The following is an 18,371-nucleotide window of genomic DNA, read 5'->3' as shown; positions in this document are numbered from 1 at the left end:
ACTCTGACCTGCTGCTGTTGATCCTGTGGAGAGTTTTGTTCCTTGTTGCTGTGATCACTCGAACTCATTCTGTATTTGTGTAAGAAAGACTGAGTGTAGAGATTAAAAGCACATTGTTTGTTTTTGTTTATTTTTACATTTGAATAAAATCCTTAACACATGGCTTAACTTCTCCTTACACAGTGCCTAGACGGTTTAGTCTCAATTCCTACTATTTACCCCTCACCGGGAGGTTATCAATTAATCCATCTGTCTACGAATTACACTCAAGAGGCTTGAGTATCCCCAGCCGAGACCTTTTAACGCACTCTGACACTAGCCAAAACATCAGCAATTAAGTGTTGTGGAGCTCACTTACCCCACTTGGGCCGCTTGGTCGTCATTAACCATCCCCGCCATCTCACTGACCTCCCGTTTCCGTGGGACAACCTCTTTTTGTTTTATCCGCTCTCTAGTTCTCTCTCTCTCTCTCTAACCCCTTCTTCTAACGAAACGGAAACTGTGGCTATTCAATATTTGATGAATCTCAATGGCTCACAAGCAGATTTGCTGTAAAGAGTGACAGCAGTGGAGCTCAGGTGTCAGGTCTCGTCTGCCTCAGTCAGTCAGCAGTCTGGACTCCCCAGCTGAGGATAAACACCCCTGAGGGACATTTTACCCCATCTGCCACAATAGCACTTGATGTAAACATCAAATGGATTACGCCCTAGAGACAAGAGGTCTGTTTGCACACACAGTGTGGACCTAATATAGTACCAAAGAGTGAGTGTGGGTTCATGTGGAGCAATATCTTTGAGTGTGTGTTCAAGTGTTGTCTGTCCCTGTGGGCTTTTAGAAAATAGATTTTCTTTAACCACACTTTAACACTCTCATTTCATTTGTCTCCTAACAATGTCCGACAGTGAATATGCATAACTCACAAAAGAATTCTGTCATTTGTTCTGCATCCGTCACATCGTATATATTATGGATTGTGTTTAATTAGTGTCATTTTATTTAATAGCTACATTTTTATGTATTCTAAATACATCCAATTAAATAATATTTATTTAGTAGTTTTCACATAATTTATTAAAATTACTTAAAATATTGAGTACATACCTTGGTAAATAAATACATTAATCTATCTGATTATCTTAGAAAACACATACAAATTTAAAGAATTATGTCAAATGTATGTATGTATAGTAAGGCATCAAGGCACGTCCAAATCCAATGTTAGCAATTTATTTAGCTCCCTATACCCTGTGTATTTATGCCCCTAGTTCTCTTGGTTCTTTGTAATCCAGCACAAAATAATTAATTGGTTTGAGTAGGACAAACTTAAATTAAACTAATTTGTTCATTCAAATTAACTTTTATGAGTATTTAGCACTTTCTTTTTCTTTCAAGTTCACAGAACTGATATATTTTAAGTAAACTGAACTGTTTCATTGTTTTGAGTTTTATGAAATGATTTATTTTTATTTAAACAAACTTAAGTTTAACTGAAACGGCTGCGATGTCTATTTCCCAGCATGCTTTGCCGATGTCACTTGAATGGGAGAGTAAATGCTAAAATTAAGTGTAATATAATGGGGTTTTTTTGTGCAAGATTAATGTTAAGTGGGAGATTTAGTAGTGATTAATGTTTTGTTATGCTAATTTAGAAGAATAGTTTAGGATAGTTACCATCATGGTGACAAGTGGTGCATGCGGCTTGATTTGAGAGCAAATAAAATCTTTATATTGTTGTACTCATACAGAAAGTGCTGTATAACATACTATTGTTAGCATGATAACATGTTAGCAAACTAGCTTGTTAAAACTATAAGTTAATACTAATGAAAGTGTTCACGTTGAGATTACATTAAGGTTTTAAGTTAACTGTATGAAATAGTGTACTCTGATTTTAATTGTTCTTAACTTGAAATGTTTAAGTACAAACTTAAAATCTGCTTACTTAAACTTTGAATTTCAAAACTTAAAAAATTTGAGGCAATCGATTGCCTTAAATTTTTTGAGTTCTGCTAACTTATTCGGGTTTACAGCGTATATATATAGTATAGTATATATAGTAGTCAACATTTGAAGTGGATCAAAAAAGTTGATCAAAGTTGTCCTAAGACAAGAACGGGTTTTGTTCAAAATTCATGTATAACTTTGATGAAAGGTTTTGATCTTCTTCAAACGTTGACTACTGTATATATTTGTTTAGTTTCATTGTGTTTTGGTTTGGTTTTGTTTTGTTCTGTTCCTCTTGCCTTGTCTGTCCTGATAAACTGCCCAATGTTCTTCAGAAAAGTCCTTCAGGTCCTGCAAATTCTTCAGTTTTCCAGCATCTTTTGCATATTTGAACCCTTTCAGTAACTGTTTGATTTTGAGATTCATATCTTTTCACACTGAGAACAAATGAGGGACTCAAACACAACTAAAACATTTTCAAACATTCACAGATGCTCCAGAAGGAAACACGATGCATTAAGAGCCAGGGGGTGACCATTTTTTAACCGGATGAAGATGTCCAAATTTTTTTTTTTTTTTTTTTTTTTTTTGTAATGCCCTTCGGAAGCAACAGAATATACTTACATGTTTCCTGGAAGAAAGATTAGGTACAATTTACCTTTCATTTCATCCCCTGGCTCTTAATGCATCGAGTTTCCTTCCATGTTTTCCTTCCCTCATTTAAAAATATATAAAATATTTTACTCATACTTTGATGGTTTAATCAAACTAGTACGGTCATTAAAAACGTATTTTAAGACTGAAAGTCTGGGTCAATTAAAAACGTTAAAATCTTCTTCTTTTTTTGTGACAAAAAAGTAAACATTGAAATCTATTACTTTTTAACCCCTGGGACATGGGTTGAAGAAACACCCCTGTATATGAGAGCGTTCAGTGCTAGAGGAGGCAGGCAATGAGCTTGTTACACTGAAGGTGGTCCACCACTTTACAGAGCTGCTGGAAAAGTACTTATAGAGGGTGAGTCACTCAGACCTCCACCTTTATTCTCTCGGTTTCACTCGCTCCCTCCATTCTCTCTGACTCTATCAGCTCCTCAACCCTCTTCACCTCCCCCATTTCTTTTTTAAATGCGGCAGGCACCAACCCAACCGGCAGATGAATGAAATGTTGTTGTTTTTCCACTCACAGTTAACCTTCTGCAGGTGTTTCTGCAGAGCCGATCGTGATCAACACTTTTCAATAGAATCAGGGTACTATTAGCTTGCGTGGAGCAGACACAGTCATAATACACAGTTTCTATACTTCTATTTACATCAATACACTTCGGAAAAGATAACCAGCGACATTAATCAGACATCACTTAATAGTTATGGCATTCCTCTTGTTTTACTGTCAGAGAATTCAAAGCTCTTTAATGGAAACATGAGTGCTGGTGCATGCTGGGAGCCGAGAGCTCGACGCCTGTGCGCCCCTGCCAGTGCTGTCAAAGAGCATTCTCCCCCCGGCGGCTGAAATGGAACATTTTGAATTGATTCCGAAAGAAAATAATTTCACACGGTCTTTAATATGAAACCTCTAGTACGTGACATATTAAAGCTGTATGCCCACATATCCGCCGCCATACATTACGACATCACAGAACAGCTACATCTGAAATCGACAAATGCTGTTTGATGCCAGAAACTGGCGTAAATGCAAAAACATCCCAAGAGACACAACGGCAGACACTGGCAATCAGCTCTTAACGGACACACTGACAGCTCTTACGGCGAGAGCAGAGGGTATAATTGAATGGTAATTACATGGTAATTATCATCATGCATAAAGGTTTGGCATACAGAAAAGGATCGGGGGGAAGAGGAATTTTTTATTTCATCTTTTTTTTTTTTTTACAACCTCTCCGAGATTTTAAATGATTCTGTTCAATTATGGCTAATCACTGAAATCCAGGAAGGGCATAAATGGGGGTTGTCTATCTACAAAGGCAGCAGAGAGCTTCAAGGCACTTTGAAGCACCTTAAAGCGCGTGTGTCACGGAGAAAGTTTCATCCGAGAGTGTTTTTTTCCCGTGCTGTGTTGTTCGGTTTGGCTTGGCAGAATGCATCATTAGAGCTGCTGTCTGAGTCACAGTCATTATCAGGCACTTTTTACCTCTGAAGTACTGGCGCCACTGTCATCAGTGCATCAGGCTGTGTTTATGCCTGATTTTTGCATGCGTGCGATCACGAGCAACAGATGGAGAACATGGGGCCGCAGTGTACATTAATGACTCGGAACGTTTCGTGTGTGAAGGTTTTGAACAGTCAGGCTTCCATTTATAGTAATTACCGGCGTAACTTAACAGACTCTTTGCATATTTCAATGAAACTGTTTCAAAATGGAGGTTGAGGCAGAACGTAAGTGGCCATGACTCACCAGCCTCCGACAGCAGCGCCGTGAGACTTCTCCACACTTATGCTCATTCACGGCCCTCTGCGTTTTTTCCAACACAAAAGCTGAAAGAAAGAAATGAGAGAAACACATCAGAGGCTCATAAACGACTGTCCCCCATAGCCAATGCACTCTGGTCACTAATGGAAAATTTTCAAGCGGTCGTCTGCCGTCGCAATGGTTAATTTGCAGTGGGATTGACCACTAAAGGCAGATGGAGCGAAAGCCACAGACGTTTAGAGTGCACCAGTACGATAATGAACGTCTGTTTGGGGTTAAATCCCACTATTATTGCCCGGCGTAAGGTCTTAATAGCATCTTAACCAAATGCAAGTGTAGTTTGAATTAGAGAGCAAGGTGTGTTTGCATGTTGCCTAATGCAGGTGTTTTTTGAGCATAATTGAGTTCTGCATTGTGTCCAAAGTCAGGGTGTGGGGGGAGTGGGCTGGTGTTTGTGCCTGTGTGTGTGTGTGTGTGTGTGTGTGTGTGTAAGAGAGGGAGAGGGTATAAGTGCTCGAGGTTCTGCAGTGGTGCATGGCAGTAGATGACTCACCCGTCAATCATGTGACTCATTAATCACTGCAGCTTTCTCTCTCCCCACCCCTCTCTTTCATTTGGTCTCAGTGTGTCTCCATGTCTATTCCCTTCACATTACTCTCCTTTTATTATTCTAAGTTCTTTTTATTAGCGAATGACTTTCATCTAGCAGCGTCTCATTGAGCAGCATCATTCTCAGGAGGTTGAAAAGACGGATTTGCTTTTTGCTAGTTAAAGACGCATGCATTCAGATCTTCTTTCACATAATTCTATACATGTTTTGGTCTTATGTTTGGTAATTATATTCTATATATTCTATCTTAATAATCAGAACTTGTTCAAATGAACATGTTTGTTGCGGAACATGAGTAATGCAGTCATGACTTATAAGGGTTTTTAAGAATCATAGAGAAGCATATCTATTTGTTTCATTAGAGATCAGGCACATATAGGTATGTGAGTAATTGGAGAATAAAATGTGACTCTATAGTCAATCGGTTTGTGTTTTCAGTGTTCTGTTATAATACAGCATGAGAAAATGCTTGTGGAAAATACAGATAAAATTCTAAGAAGTACTGAGCATGCTGGTTCAAACTCTCTGTGACGTCAAATGCAATCTCTGCTACAGGTGAGATAAGAAACGGCATATGTTGTCCTAGCGAGAACTCTCTGTGGTACAGAAATGTATTAATTTCTGCTCAGGATCTGATCAAAGACGTTCCAATAAGACATTTGTTTAAAAAAAACTGACTTTAATAAAATAATTGCTTTTATTTTTGTTATATAGCAAAACTAGTAATCAACATGCTGTTATTTACACATTGCACACACATTTGTTTATTTGACACTGTACAACTTACAATCTGAAAGTTGACAACAACAAATTCCTTTCACAAGACAGTTCACTGATGAAAACACTTGCTATAGTAATTAGAGTTGTCTTTCTTTGTTTTCTTTTTTTTTATTAATAATTTTTAAAATAATCACAGTTTGATCAAGGAAATTTTCCCCAAATTTGGCAGACTTTTTTTTTTTTTTTTTTTTAAAGATGCAAATACAGATAGACGTGCAAACTGTTCACCCTCAGAGTATTCCTCACAAACTTCAGACGTTTTAAAACTCATTTTTAGGAACAAACATTATACTATACAGCGTTCTGTTGGCTCCCAAGACAAAGATCCTGTACTCAGTGGTTGTACATTGGAGGTAGCCCACAGTAACAGGGGCTTTTTTAAAATGTCTTCCAAATTTTGTCAAGATGTGAAGTTGACATTAAATCACATGTGTACAGGTATTCCACCAAGTAGATTGACAGGGCACTGACCTAGCAAAGATTTTGCATTTCTGTGAATAAAATGGAAGATTTCCTCTCAAGCATTGTTTACAGCCTGCATGACAGAATTCTTTTTTTTTCTTTTTTTTTTTTTTTTGTGGTGCAAGACCTGCATGCACATGGATGAGCTAAAACAGTGATCAGTATTAAGGCAATAGGAACATTGATCAAAACAATCCAACAGACCTTCAGGAAAAGCCTGTAATAATTGGACAGTAACTTGTTTGTGTAATTAGTGCCATAGCAATTATTACTGCGCCCTGCAGTGTCAAGATCTCAACCACAAGCTTTGCTTTTCAATTAATCAAGTGTTTCCTAAAGAAAATAAATCTTTGTATAAACATGGGTCTCTTGCATTTGGCACCGAAAATGTTTTCATTTGACCATTTTGTCTGCTTGTTTTTGTTTTCTTTTTGTTTTCTCTTTTGTGTATTTTTTTGTCCTTTTTTTTACATGCAAGAGAATCAAAAACATACCTGAATGAAACCTTACAAATTCACCTGTGTATTCTCTCACCAAATTAAAATGTAAACTGCGAGAGAAACCAAATGAGTGCACGCAGAGAGGTTCTGATATAGCAGCACCGTCTCTTCCGTTCCTGATTTGGAATGTATCAAAACACAAGAGTGGAGAAGAAACACCTAACTGTCTTTTCACAGCCCTGTCACTCAAATTCCCTGTCAGCTTTTTCTCCTCACTCTTTCATCGCTTGTTTCATCGCTTAAGAATATCCTGAACTCGCGACAGACTAAAATAACCTACGGTTGTAATAAATCTTTTCAATGAAGTTCTCCAGTTCTTCATCACTTTCCTGCGGGGACTCCGGCTCATCGTACACATAGTCTGGTGGGTAGATGTAAGAAGGTGCTCTCCCACTTGGAGGAGAACGTGGTTTGGGCATGGGGAGAGCCTGGTAAGTTCGGGGATGGGGTAGAATGTAATTAGATATGACAGTGCCCGGTTGGGGGTATTGGCTCTGCGAGCGTTGAGGGGCTTGCGCCCATTTCCAGTCCCTCGCCTTTGGCCTGTCTCTATACCTACGGTTTGGAGGCTTCAGGCCATATCCCATGGAGCCCCCAAAGTTGTAGTCAAATGACAGAGCAGGATTTGTATAGAACCGCGGCTTTGGGGGCGGGAAGAAGACCGGGTAATAGGCTCGATATGGCTTCTGATAATAGGGGAATGAGGGATAGGCCAGAAACTGCTTCTGCGGCTTAAACCAGTAGTCCTGCTTGCTGAGCTTGCCTTGGTTTTTCTCCTTATACCATTTCTTATATGGATCAACTTTATAAGAGGATTTCTTAGGTGACTTAGGATATTGATTCGCCTGAGGCCTTGGCTTGGCTTTGAGAGGAACTAGAGGGCGGAAACGAGGGGTGTTACTCGGGGGTAAATCCTTCCTCTTTTTCTTCTTCTCCTGAACATCACTGATTATTTCAACCACATCGTCAGCAGGCAAGTGCAGCTTGCTGGAGATCTCGATCAGCTTGTCGATGGTCTGGGGATCCATTTCATCGTCATCGTCGCTGTCCTCCACCTCGTTCGAGCGCTTGTCCTCGGCTACATTGTTTAGAATAGCCGCCGCCTTCATGTCTCTCATGTAGGACGATGCTTTCTGCTTTCTGCCCATGTACTCCAGCAGCATATCAGAGGCAATGTCCGCCAATCTCTGCTCCTCCTCACGTGCCTCCTGCGCCTCCGCCTCCTGCCGACTCACCTCCTCCTGCTCTGCTCGAGCCTGTGCCTCCTCTTCCTTGCCGGTCAGAATCTCCTCTTCCTCTTCTTCCACAAAATCGAAACCATCCATGAAGTTTCTGTCGAGCTGGGATGGGTTTCTCGTTCGCTCCTCCTGCCACTTAAGCTTCTTGGTCGCCTGGGCCAACTGCTGGTTATAGGCTTTGTAGCCTTTTAGAGGTGGGAGGATCTCATTGTCTTGCAGCCCGAGGTCAATGTTTTGGAAATAGCCCCTGGCTTTGCGCTGGAGTGTGGCCACATTAGACTGACTCTGCAGTTGCCAGTCTTTAGCTGCATTCACCTCGTCCTCCTCCTCAATCTCACTTTCATCCTTTGGCTTTTCTTGCCTTCCGTTTTCCTCACCTGGCTGTACTGCCTCTAATGATTTCTCTGTGTCCTGCTCAAGGTCTCCCTGATTCCTTGTTGCCTCCATTGCGAGTCCTTCTTCAGAATCCCCTTGGGTCATCTTCTCTCTAACTGGGTGGTCGAGAGCCTCAAGCAGAACTGAAGCTAGAGCACTGGCAGAGTCCATATTTGAGATATGTTCCTGACCCAAGGGTTTCTGGAGCAGGCTGTCCACTTTCCTATGTGTCCATGCAGCTCCTTCTGCTGCCCCCGGGTCCTCTTTTGCCAAGTGGAGAGCCTCATCGATGCTGCTGCTGACTGAAGATCTCTGCGGAAGTGCAGGGGCAGCCAGGGCCAGCAGGGGGGTGAGGCTGAGGAGGACTAACAGGAGAGCTGAGGTGCTGGAGGGGTAGCAACAGCAGAACATGACCATGCAGAGAGGACAGGATGGGGGAGAGGGGAGCACCTTACAAAGATAAAAAGAAAAAAATTTGATTAATCTCTGTGGTTTTTCTTTTTCTGAGCATTAACAAGACTACCGTTTATTGGTCTTATATTTTAACATTTAGAGCAGCACAACGTGCGTGCGCGGAAATCTGCTTAACTTAATTAGTACGATCAGATATTAAATCGTGCAGTTGTTTTACAGCACTACGTGGCCAGCAAAATACATTATCACTTTTTAAATCAAATTAATTTTGACGCTTTAATTAAATTGAGTCCAAACAGAAACCACGTATAAAGGAAAGATCGAGACGATTCCCTGGATGCCTCTTCACCGATCACTTTTTGAGTCGGATTAGCGAAGCACCACAACAAGCCTGAATCTGGTAAATAATATAAAACTACACTGTCAGTTGAAATTGTCTTTCTTGAACAAATTCTAGACTCGAACGTATATATAAATGAAACATTATAAATTCACCTGTGCTCTCACCAATTCAAAATGTAAGCAGCAAGAGAGAAAAAATCTACCATGTCAGTCAATCCAAGCAATAATTATTTTCTTTTTATTCATTCATATAAACACAGTATGATTTGGATAAAAGGAATACTAGCCTACCGTTTTCTTCTCTCGATTTTCAAAGTATTAACTATGAGCGAACTAGCCTTAAGATTTATTTAAAATCTACGCACAAAATCATAGAGTATTTTGTATTGTTTAACAAAGAAAATCATAGACATCACATATCAAGTTTATATGGTCAGAAAGATACAGATACGGATCTTGAATTCTTGCAACAACAAAAAAAGGCGTTTAGAAATTTATGAATGAAACGCTTGTTGATCGGTTGAGCTGTAACGTTATATCTTTGAATGACTGAGATTCAACAGCATGCAATCTCAAAAGTAAATATCAGCGGAAACTTATTTCAAACCCTTTATAGCCTCTCTTTTTTACAGGGAACTATCAACAATTTATTGGGTGAATGTAAGAAAGTCAGTGCACTTACTCACCTGATTTCACGAACAAAATAGCTGGAAGTCAAAACCTTGTGCTTCTTGGATGAGGTTCGGAAACAACCGCAATCCTTAAATTCATTTATAACTTGAGTTAAAGTAAGTTATCTTCCCAAAACAATTATTCGAAACACACTTCGGTCTGTCTTGCACTGTTGAGAGATGAATGCGAAGCGTGTATTTTTTTCAGGACCACGGACAGCGCAACTCCCATTTGTATAGACGCGTCTGGACACGTGATCGACGAGTCATAACTCCGCTGTTGACGTCAGACTCTCCATTGATAAGAATTTCGTGTCTCGTTTGAACTCGGAGGGTACGCTACGGTGCTCTGATGAATGAACAGAGATTGCATGAATGAAACAGTCTCTCCATTAAAAACAGAGCCCTGTGGTACACAGTGAAAACACTGCTAAATTTACTCAAACAGAAACTAAACCTAGGAGTTGATTGAACAGACGATTTACTGTTTTGAACATTATAGATCTAAGTTTTAAAATCAGTTTATTTACAAAACATATGACGTATTTATAGGGTATACTATGTATCCAGCAGCCTATAAATTGACACTGTCAGTTACTTAGCAGACCCTTATGGCCTGTTGATAGTTTGTGAGGTGTCCTTAATCAGAGCTGGAGAGACACCCAGCACCCACCGTGACGCAGGCGGTTCAGCTTCACTGCTCTACTTCCGCTCAATTTCCCGAGCTCGTTCAATTTTCCGCTCTTTGTCTCCTGCCGCCCCTGACTTTCATCCATCTGTCTCTTACGTCATTCTCATGTTTTCACATTAACATGTCTTTTTTAATTATATGAGTGTACACTGTACAGGTAAGCCACAGTTACTCCCTTGACCAACCAACAATCCAGAAACAGTCAAGACGTGTCCAAGAGCAACCTATACTTTGGGGTTCTGTCTTCTCTTGCAATTATGCGAGATAAGAATTCCGTATATGGCGTGGTTTAGAACCTTCACATGAATACTGTAGGTTTTAGGAATAGGCCTAATTGAAAAATGCTCGCGTGGCATTGGAGCCAACAGCAATCCCGCCAATCACAGTTTATGATTCGTGTAATTGGATTAGTTGCAGTGCGGATATTGAAGTCCCACGAGCCACACTCGAAATGGCAGCATCAAAGCTGTCTCATTATAGAGTGGGAACCTTATTTCAATATTTTCAAAGGTTGCATCCAATAGAATCGTGTTCTTGAATTGCCGTGAAACGTTAAGACCCTTCCTAACCCTATTATTGTGTATGTTTGCTTTTTATTTCATTTTATTGCTGTTATTTCCAAGTAGCCAACTTAATCAGGTTGATGAAAAAAGGTTCAAATTAGAACCAAAAGACTTTGCAACCTGGTGTCATTGCAACCTTTTTAAAATTGTAAGTAGCCTGCCTTTTTATGTGGAGCGTTAATGAAACAAATACACTGATCTAAAGAATCTATAATGAAACATAAAAAATAACACTTTACATTTCCAAAGAACCATATCACCATACCAAGAACCAGCCAACTTTGCGAAAACTAAAATGATGAATGCAGAACCATAATTTTAAGGGTGGCGCTTAAAAATAAAACAAATGGTGCGTTTTACGCTCCAGAGAGGTAGGCTATACGAGCACGCCCTGATGGTATAAATATTTTTCAACAGCTATACAGTGCCGAGAAATAACTTTTGTTATTTAAGTTTACAGGGAAAATGACCTTTTATTCTTTAAAGAAAAATGCGGCATCCAACAAAAGGTTTCAAAGGAAAGCGCGAATGGCTATGAGTGTGAATGCGTGTCCTTTCTACCTTGGTGGCGAATAATTTAAGAGCTCCAAGGGCCAAGGGTCAGATTTTGATACGGCTTGGCATTATCGACTGCCACTCAGCATTAGCGCAGTAGCGACCCTTAACCAGCGCTCTCCATCCCCCGCGCTGACTCACCTCCTCCTAACTGCCCATGCACTTCATACAGGACCCAAAATGCCCACTCAAGAAGAGAATGAATACTTTATATGTTAAAACTTAGGTCGAACAAAGAGAAATGGCCAAAATAGTGGATTAAAGCGCCTTTGAAGCTTTTCTTGGGTATATGGGATGATAGGAATTATTGTTCACACCTGCACAAGGAAAAGATTCGTCAAGACTTTGAGGGTTCTGTAGACACGTTGGCTGCAATTATGAAAATATATGTTCAGATGCACTCAAAAAATGTCCACAGCCTAATGGAAGTGACATAACACGCTCATGAATAAAATAATTCATACTCCCACGAGACTGAAAAAAAGCATCGTCCTGGGATCGATTAATTCTCCCATTTCACATTTTACTCGGCTGCGGCTCGAGCGTAATGGTGTGTAGCCCAAGCCTCGCGCCCACACACGAGCATCGCATCTGGTTTGATGGCAAATTCTCGTAAGCGACTGCTCTCTTGAGGCTATAGGCTCGGATTTGTCGAAAATGTCTGACTGAAAGGTGCCTCAGTCCGTGAGCCCCGTGGCACATTTAATCACTTGAGGCTGACGAGTCAAACTCAACAATGTGGGCTAAAATTACACGTAAATATTGACAATGAAGAACCGTCCCCATCGAGACAGTTCATTGTGTCAGCACGCGCTCTTTGACCATTGTCACTGTATAATAACTTGCGGGCAGCAATGATCTGTTCGCTTTATTTATTCTTTGCGGAGTGCCATTTCAAAAATGTCGACCCAGGGGAGTGTTAGACTGGAATATCTCAATATTTACAGTTTGATCCGTTCGTAACATCCGCGCGCTTCACGTTAACCAAAAGTGTTTACCGGTATTGTCGCGATGTTAATTGAAGCCCTTTTGTCATTTAAAATATTTAATGGATAAATGGTCATGATACCACCAACATGTTCATTATTTTCTGTGGTAGAAAACGACATTTTGCGTTGTAATAAATATCCAGTCGATATGTTGCCCGCTTAGCAGTTGTGCTTTTTAAAAGGCAGTTGTTTAAAAAATATAAATAATATTAGGCTATTCATTCTAAACTTAATTTTGTCGTTTCCTTATAGGCTGTATTTACGTTCAGCATCTCGTGCGTTGTTGTTTTTCGCCGAATTGTGCGATGAATCCCTTTGGTCAGTCAGTGACATATTACGTCGGAGGTTGGCTTCGTATTTGGAGTTAATGAGCCGATTGATATCAGCGAGAGTCACGGTTCCCTGCCATCAATCTCTCTTTCTTTCACGGGGAGAGAGGATGGATCGGCTCGCCCATAACATTTGGACTTGGTGCAAGCGATGTTCAAATAAAAGCATTTACATTTGTTCAGTTAGTTTAAAAAATAGTGATGTCTCGACATTTTAAGAGACAAGTCAACACATTTAAATCCTTTTACGTATTTTGTGTGGTCCCCTCTTACAAAATATTAAATACATTTCTCTGTTAACTGGTCTTCACTCTATATTACCAATAATATATATGTTTTGAATAGCCTATTAGCACAGACTTAAATAACAGAATATAACAGAAAAATCCATTAGCCTGCATATTAAGGGAAAATCATCAATGAGCTCGCAAAATGTATAAAGATCAGCCTTTAAATAAATGCGAAAATAAAAAGGAAATTATTTCAAAACATAGACTATATTAGCAAAAATCTCAAAATATGTGTGTTATAAATAATATTTATAAAAAGAGGGAGAGAAACAGTGACATGGAGTCGGCAAGACAAGTGACTCATATAGAAATATAGATCTCTTATGTTTTGCCAAATTTAGTGTAAAATACGAGTTCATACATATTTGTAGATTCGTCATATGGGCCTACAGCCCAATTTATTTCTTTTTTCTTTTCTTTGTTTCTCATTTTTGCAAGACAAAGGACACCACACGGAATGCTGATATTTTTATGTCAGGGAATGTACGTATTGAATTATATAGCTAGACCTAATTCAAAATTGTACTTCTATTTCCATGAAGACCGCTTTTAAGCCTACATTAGGGACTTTAATAAACAGTCAATTTAGTGTAGCCTATAGTCAAGAGTGCTTATTAAACTGCTTTGTCTGAGTGTACATCTCCTGGAAATAAATCCAGTAGAGGGCGCTAACATTACGTGGTACCAAGCGTTATGGCTCCTCTGTGATGCTGCTGCCCATTTCACATTTAAAGTTGGCATAAAGGCAAATATTAGGAGAGAGAGAGAGAGAGAGAGAGAGAGAGAGAGAGAGAGAGAGAGAGAGAGAGAGAGAGACTATCAAACTGTTTTCATCGTTCCAGAGATTTGAAAAAGATAAGGTAGGCTATGCGTCTTTTGATAAAGCCTTTTGAAGATTAAAGTCGATGGAATACTCAAACGACCGAGTTAAGTATCATAAAAATAAAGATAAGACAAAAGATAACTGCGGTCTAAAACGTCAACAACAAGAAAATGTTATGGCCATTCAACAGTTAGGCAGCCTTGTACAAGTAAAAACGCATGATTCAAAATAAACAATTTCCCCCCGCACAAATTAAGTCACCTTCAATTAATTTAGACCCGACAGTGTCAATGAGTGGAGTAATCCGTTTATAAACCTGAAGGTCAGGGTAACGTCTTCGTCACTGTTTTCTGCCACATGTTCCATGACTTTCGGTGTTTACGGAGCACGCGACGCGCGCATGCGCAGCTCAACACTACACGCATGCACCGCGCCATAAACACGCGCGCCCGATGACACGATCGCACTAGTGTCCTCCAAATCTCCTTGTAGAAACTAAAACTGTTATCGGTTATCAGCACGGTACCGAACTGGAAGGGAAGTAATTTGAAAGATACTTTAAACTGGGTAAATTGCTGATATGACTCATCCAAGACACCCACAAGCCTCTGATCAAGCGAATGGGAGGGAGGGGAACGAATTTGTGTTGTGTGTGTGTGTGTGTGTGTGTGTGTGTGTGTGTGTGTGTGTTTGTGAGAGAGAGAGAGAGAGAGAGAGAGAGAGAGAGAGAGAGAGAGAGAGAGAGAGAGAGAGAGAGAGAGAGAGAGAGAGAGAGAGAGAGAGAGAGAGAGAAAGGGAGCGAGGCAGATAGAAAACGCAAAAAGATGAATGGAAGCACACCATCAGTATGCGATACATTCCCTGAGCCAAAAAAGAAACATTAAAACAGCGAAATGTAGAGTCACGTTTTCTTCAAATTCACCGATGAGCTCTAGACAGCTGTTCTCTACACCCCAAATGTCTGATAATCCAGATGTTTAAAGACTATTATTACATGTGAACATGACCACAGACGTCAATGAAATATGTCATGCATTTCTGTAGGCTAAGTGGGCCAACTAAGGAATTTGATATTCGTATTGCATTCGTATTTTACACTTAGTCACAATGTGTTTTATTGATCAAATTGCTCCAAAAGTGTACTTGCCCAAAAGCAATACGTGTACTTTCATATTGATTTGTAAAGGAAGCAGGAGCGATTTGAAAAGTGAGGGGATGCAATAAAAGCATGGACAACTGATTAGGCAAATCTCCCAAAAACTGTGTGTGAGGGGAAACAACATGGATATTTCTTAATGCCCCCCAGTTACAATGGATGTCTCAGACTCTCAGTGGAGAAGAGTGTGAGGAAAATGTTTGTTGCCTTTAGACTTTGCGAAATGGCACATACAGAGTTGACTTGATCAGATAATGAGGACGGCACCACATTAACATCACCATTATCTGTTTTTGTTTCATTTGACATTGGTGTGGCATAGGCATACGTACGTACGGACGTACGTGAGTGAGCCTCCGCACCAAACGCTGATTGCGTGTCTGTCTACAGGCGAGGAGAGCGATAACATCTGTGTAATTTCAACATGATGACGGGCCCCACGGGAGCCAGCGCAGGAGATGATCTGAGTTGAGCTAAGTACTATTAATCGTTTAATTACCACTAGCTGATTCAGTCCATCAAAGCCCTCTCTGCATCGCCTCATACAAATTCATACATTATGAGGTCATTCATGCCCTCGTCAATCAAATCGCACTACCCCCAACCCCCAACCAGCCATCGTACCAGATTGTGTTTTTACAGTGTGCTACGACTAGGTGACATGAAAGAAACAGTAGCTCTTGTCCTACTCAGTGCTCCACTCAGTGAGCCAGATGGCTGTGTTGGTTTACAGCAATATGTTTAATAATGAGGCCTATTATAACTGGAGATTAGCGCATAAGCCTCGGCACAAGGATGGAAGATTCATTGAGGATATTTGGATGAAACAGACGGTGGCCGGCGTCTGCGAGGATGAAAGAATGTAGTTGTTGTTGCCTTTGTGTCTCATCTGTTGACTGAATATCACCCATCAACTGTGCAAGAGCCGCATTATAAAACATGATATTCCATCTGCATTCATTGCGTTAATATTGCCTCTCAGTTTATAATGGCTTTCCTCTCCACAATCCAAAGGTATTATAGTCTCTTTTATTACTTTGTGTGAATAGGAGAGTGTTCAGTCTTAGGATTTGTAAACATATGTCCAGAATAATCCTCTTTATGCTTAGCTTAGGCTACTTGCTTCTCCTGCAAGTGATGTTTAGTGATGTTCAGTCTTCAGATCACTGACTTCTCAACATTCCTTGCAGCCTCACTGGATATGATTTATTTGATTATGCAAATGCCATAGAAAGTAGGAGCTATAGGTAAGCAAATAATAAGAAATAGAGATAGCATATCTGTGGCTATAGGCTCATATAATCCATTTTAACAGGTACATATCAATCAACCATACAGTGGAAGTTATATTTGATGCAAACATAAAGCTGTGAGAGAGAGAGCAGTGGGTTTGAACCTTTATTCAGTATGGACGCATTCAATTCAAAAGTGACAGTAAAAACTTTTTATAATGTAACAAATGATTTCTATTTCAAATAAATGCTGTTCCTTTAAACATTCTATTAATCAAATAATCACTGTTCCCACAAAAATATTAAAGCAGCACTCAGTCATAGACAGTATAAGAAATGGACAGAGTCATCTCATTGGAACTCAATTGAGGCAAGTGAAGCCCATTTTCAGCGATTTTTTAGGACTTCCGTTCCTGACGCGCAGACTCAAACTGAGCTTGACGACGTAGATGTGACGTGAGCAACCCGTCTGTCTTCTAGTAGCTGTGGCATGAGAAATCTGAATCATTCCCTTCCGAATCTTGCAGAGACGGAGAGCGTGAGTAGGAGGTGTCCACGAGCTAGGAGCAGGAGAAACTTTTGCTAGGTATTCTGTTGAATTATTTTATCATTTTGCCTCCACGTCCCCCCGATTGCCCGCGAGCTTCTCCTCCCGTCAATACGGTAATCTCTCTACTGTGCGACAGAGAGTCGCGTGGTTATGACGCACTCGTTAGCCTACTTTTACAAAAACTGTTTTTACGGGGCCATAACGTAAGCTACAAGGTAATGGAGCATTTTATACATTGTCATGTTTCTTTAGAAAAAAATAATGGACAAATGGAGTCTTCAAACGCCTCAGATGTAAAGTTATTCGCTGTCAAAGTGACGCCAAAATGAATGGGAGTCAATGGGATGCTAACAGCAGGTGAAGTTCTGCTACAAGATGGTGGCACGCGGCCGGCTTCAACTTCCGGTCGACTTCCTTCCCGCTTGCACTCAGTAGCTTCGGGACTTCTTCGCTGTATTCTTGCTTTTTGCTCGCAGGTTTCTCTCTAGAGCTCCCCCCACAGCTTCGGAATAGATATTTGACAACACTGTCGTAAAAACTCGTTGGTGATTCTCAGACACCAGAGGCTATAGATCAACGACATCAAAGCAGATGGGACGCTCTTTAAAACGTCTTCTTCATTCGGGTTCGGACAGCGTGAGGGAGCGCAATAATGACAGCATTTTAGCAGATTTCTTTTGGCCGTAAAGCAATTGTTTACATCGCGAGACCTGATATCACGCGAGACTTCCTGACGCGGCGGCCCGCCGGCTCAAAGTTGCAAGTGCGTATTTTCCGCTCACGGGCACCAGGGGGGTGCGAAACGACCACTATTCAACCCGAAATAAGTAATATAACCATTCCAATGACTCCGAAGCTGTTCAGTTAAGGTAAAAAAAAGTTACTTAGTTCACCTTTAAGCAGCACAACATTTCAACACTGATAATCGATGGGGAAAGTTACTTTTCAAAGTAATACATTACAATATTGCTTAATAAAGACGTAACTGAGTTACTTGATTACATGTAATGGAAAGTAATGCGTTACATTACTTTTGTTTTACTTTTTCTCACCTGGGCTGGGCTTGCTTGTCATCTATGTTTGGCAAACATAAAGGCCGTTTGACACAAAAAGTGAAATGAATAAGCGTCCTCAGGCTGAAAGAAATGCTAATTCACGCCTCTACAGTAAAGGTGCAGCTCAAACAATCCTCTAAGTTCCAAATTTTTACTTCAGCAATAAAAACAAAACACAAATGTGATTTTTTTTGCTTATTTGTATAGTTAAATTGGATCATCGAAGGTCAGCAGTAAAGACATTGGTTAATAGATTAAATTCATCAAGTATATTTGTATTATTTAACATATCTAATTATAAGTTTGCATTTTACTGTTTTTTTTCATAATGAGGAATCCTGAATCTGTCATTGTGAAAGCAATAAATGTATG

General features: G+C 40.1%; 1 protein-coding gene across 3 annotated transcripts in view; it reads right to left on the bottom strand.

Moving 5' to 3' along the window:
• Positions 1–4,479: 4,479 nt before the first annotated feature.
• The window catches only part of LOC309489014 (uncharacterized protein), a 36,474-nt gene continuing 22,582 nt past the window's right edge, over positions 4,480–18,371 (bottom strand). For 2 of the 3 annotated variants that reach the window (XM_082157495.1, XM_082157494.1), the window contains one exon: positions 4,480–8,789. In XM_082157495.1, the coding sequence (XP_082013621.1) occupies positions 6,993–8,789 (1,797 nt within the window). In that variant the 3' untranslated portion in view covers positions 4,480–6,992. Of the gene's footprint in view, positions 8,790–9,781; positions 14,571–18,371 lie in introns of those variants that run through there. The other variant, XM_082157496.1, reaches the window with a different exon arrangement.

The sequence above is a fragment of the Leuciscus leuciscus genome, assembly GCF_965113295.1.
Source record: "Leuciscus leuciscus genome assembly, chromosome: 24".
In the NCBI taxonomy this organism is placed as follows: Eukaryota; Metazoa; Chordata; class Actinopteri; order Cypriniformes; family Leuciscidae; genus Leuciscus; species Leuciscus leuciscus.
The sequence above is the reverse complement of the archived record's forward strand: the minus strand, read 5'-3'. Positions and strand labels throughout refer to the sequence as shown.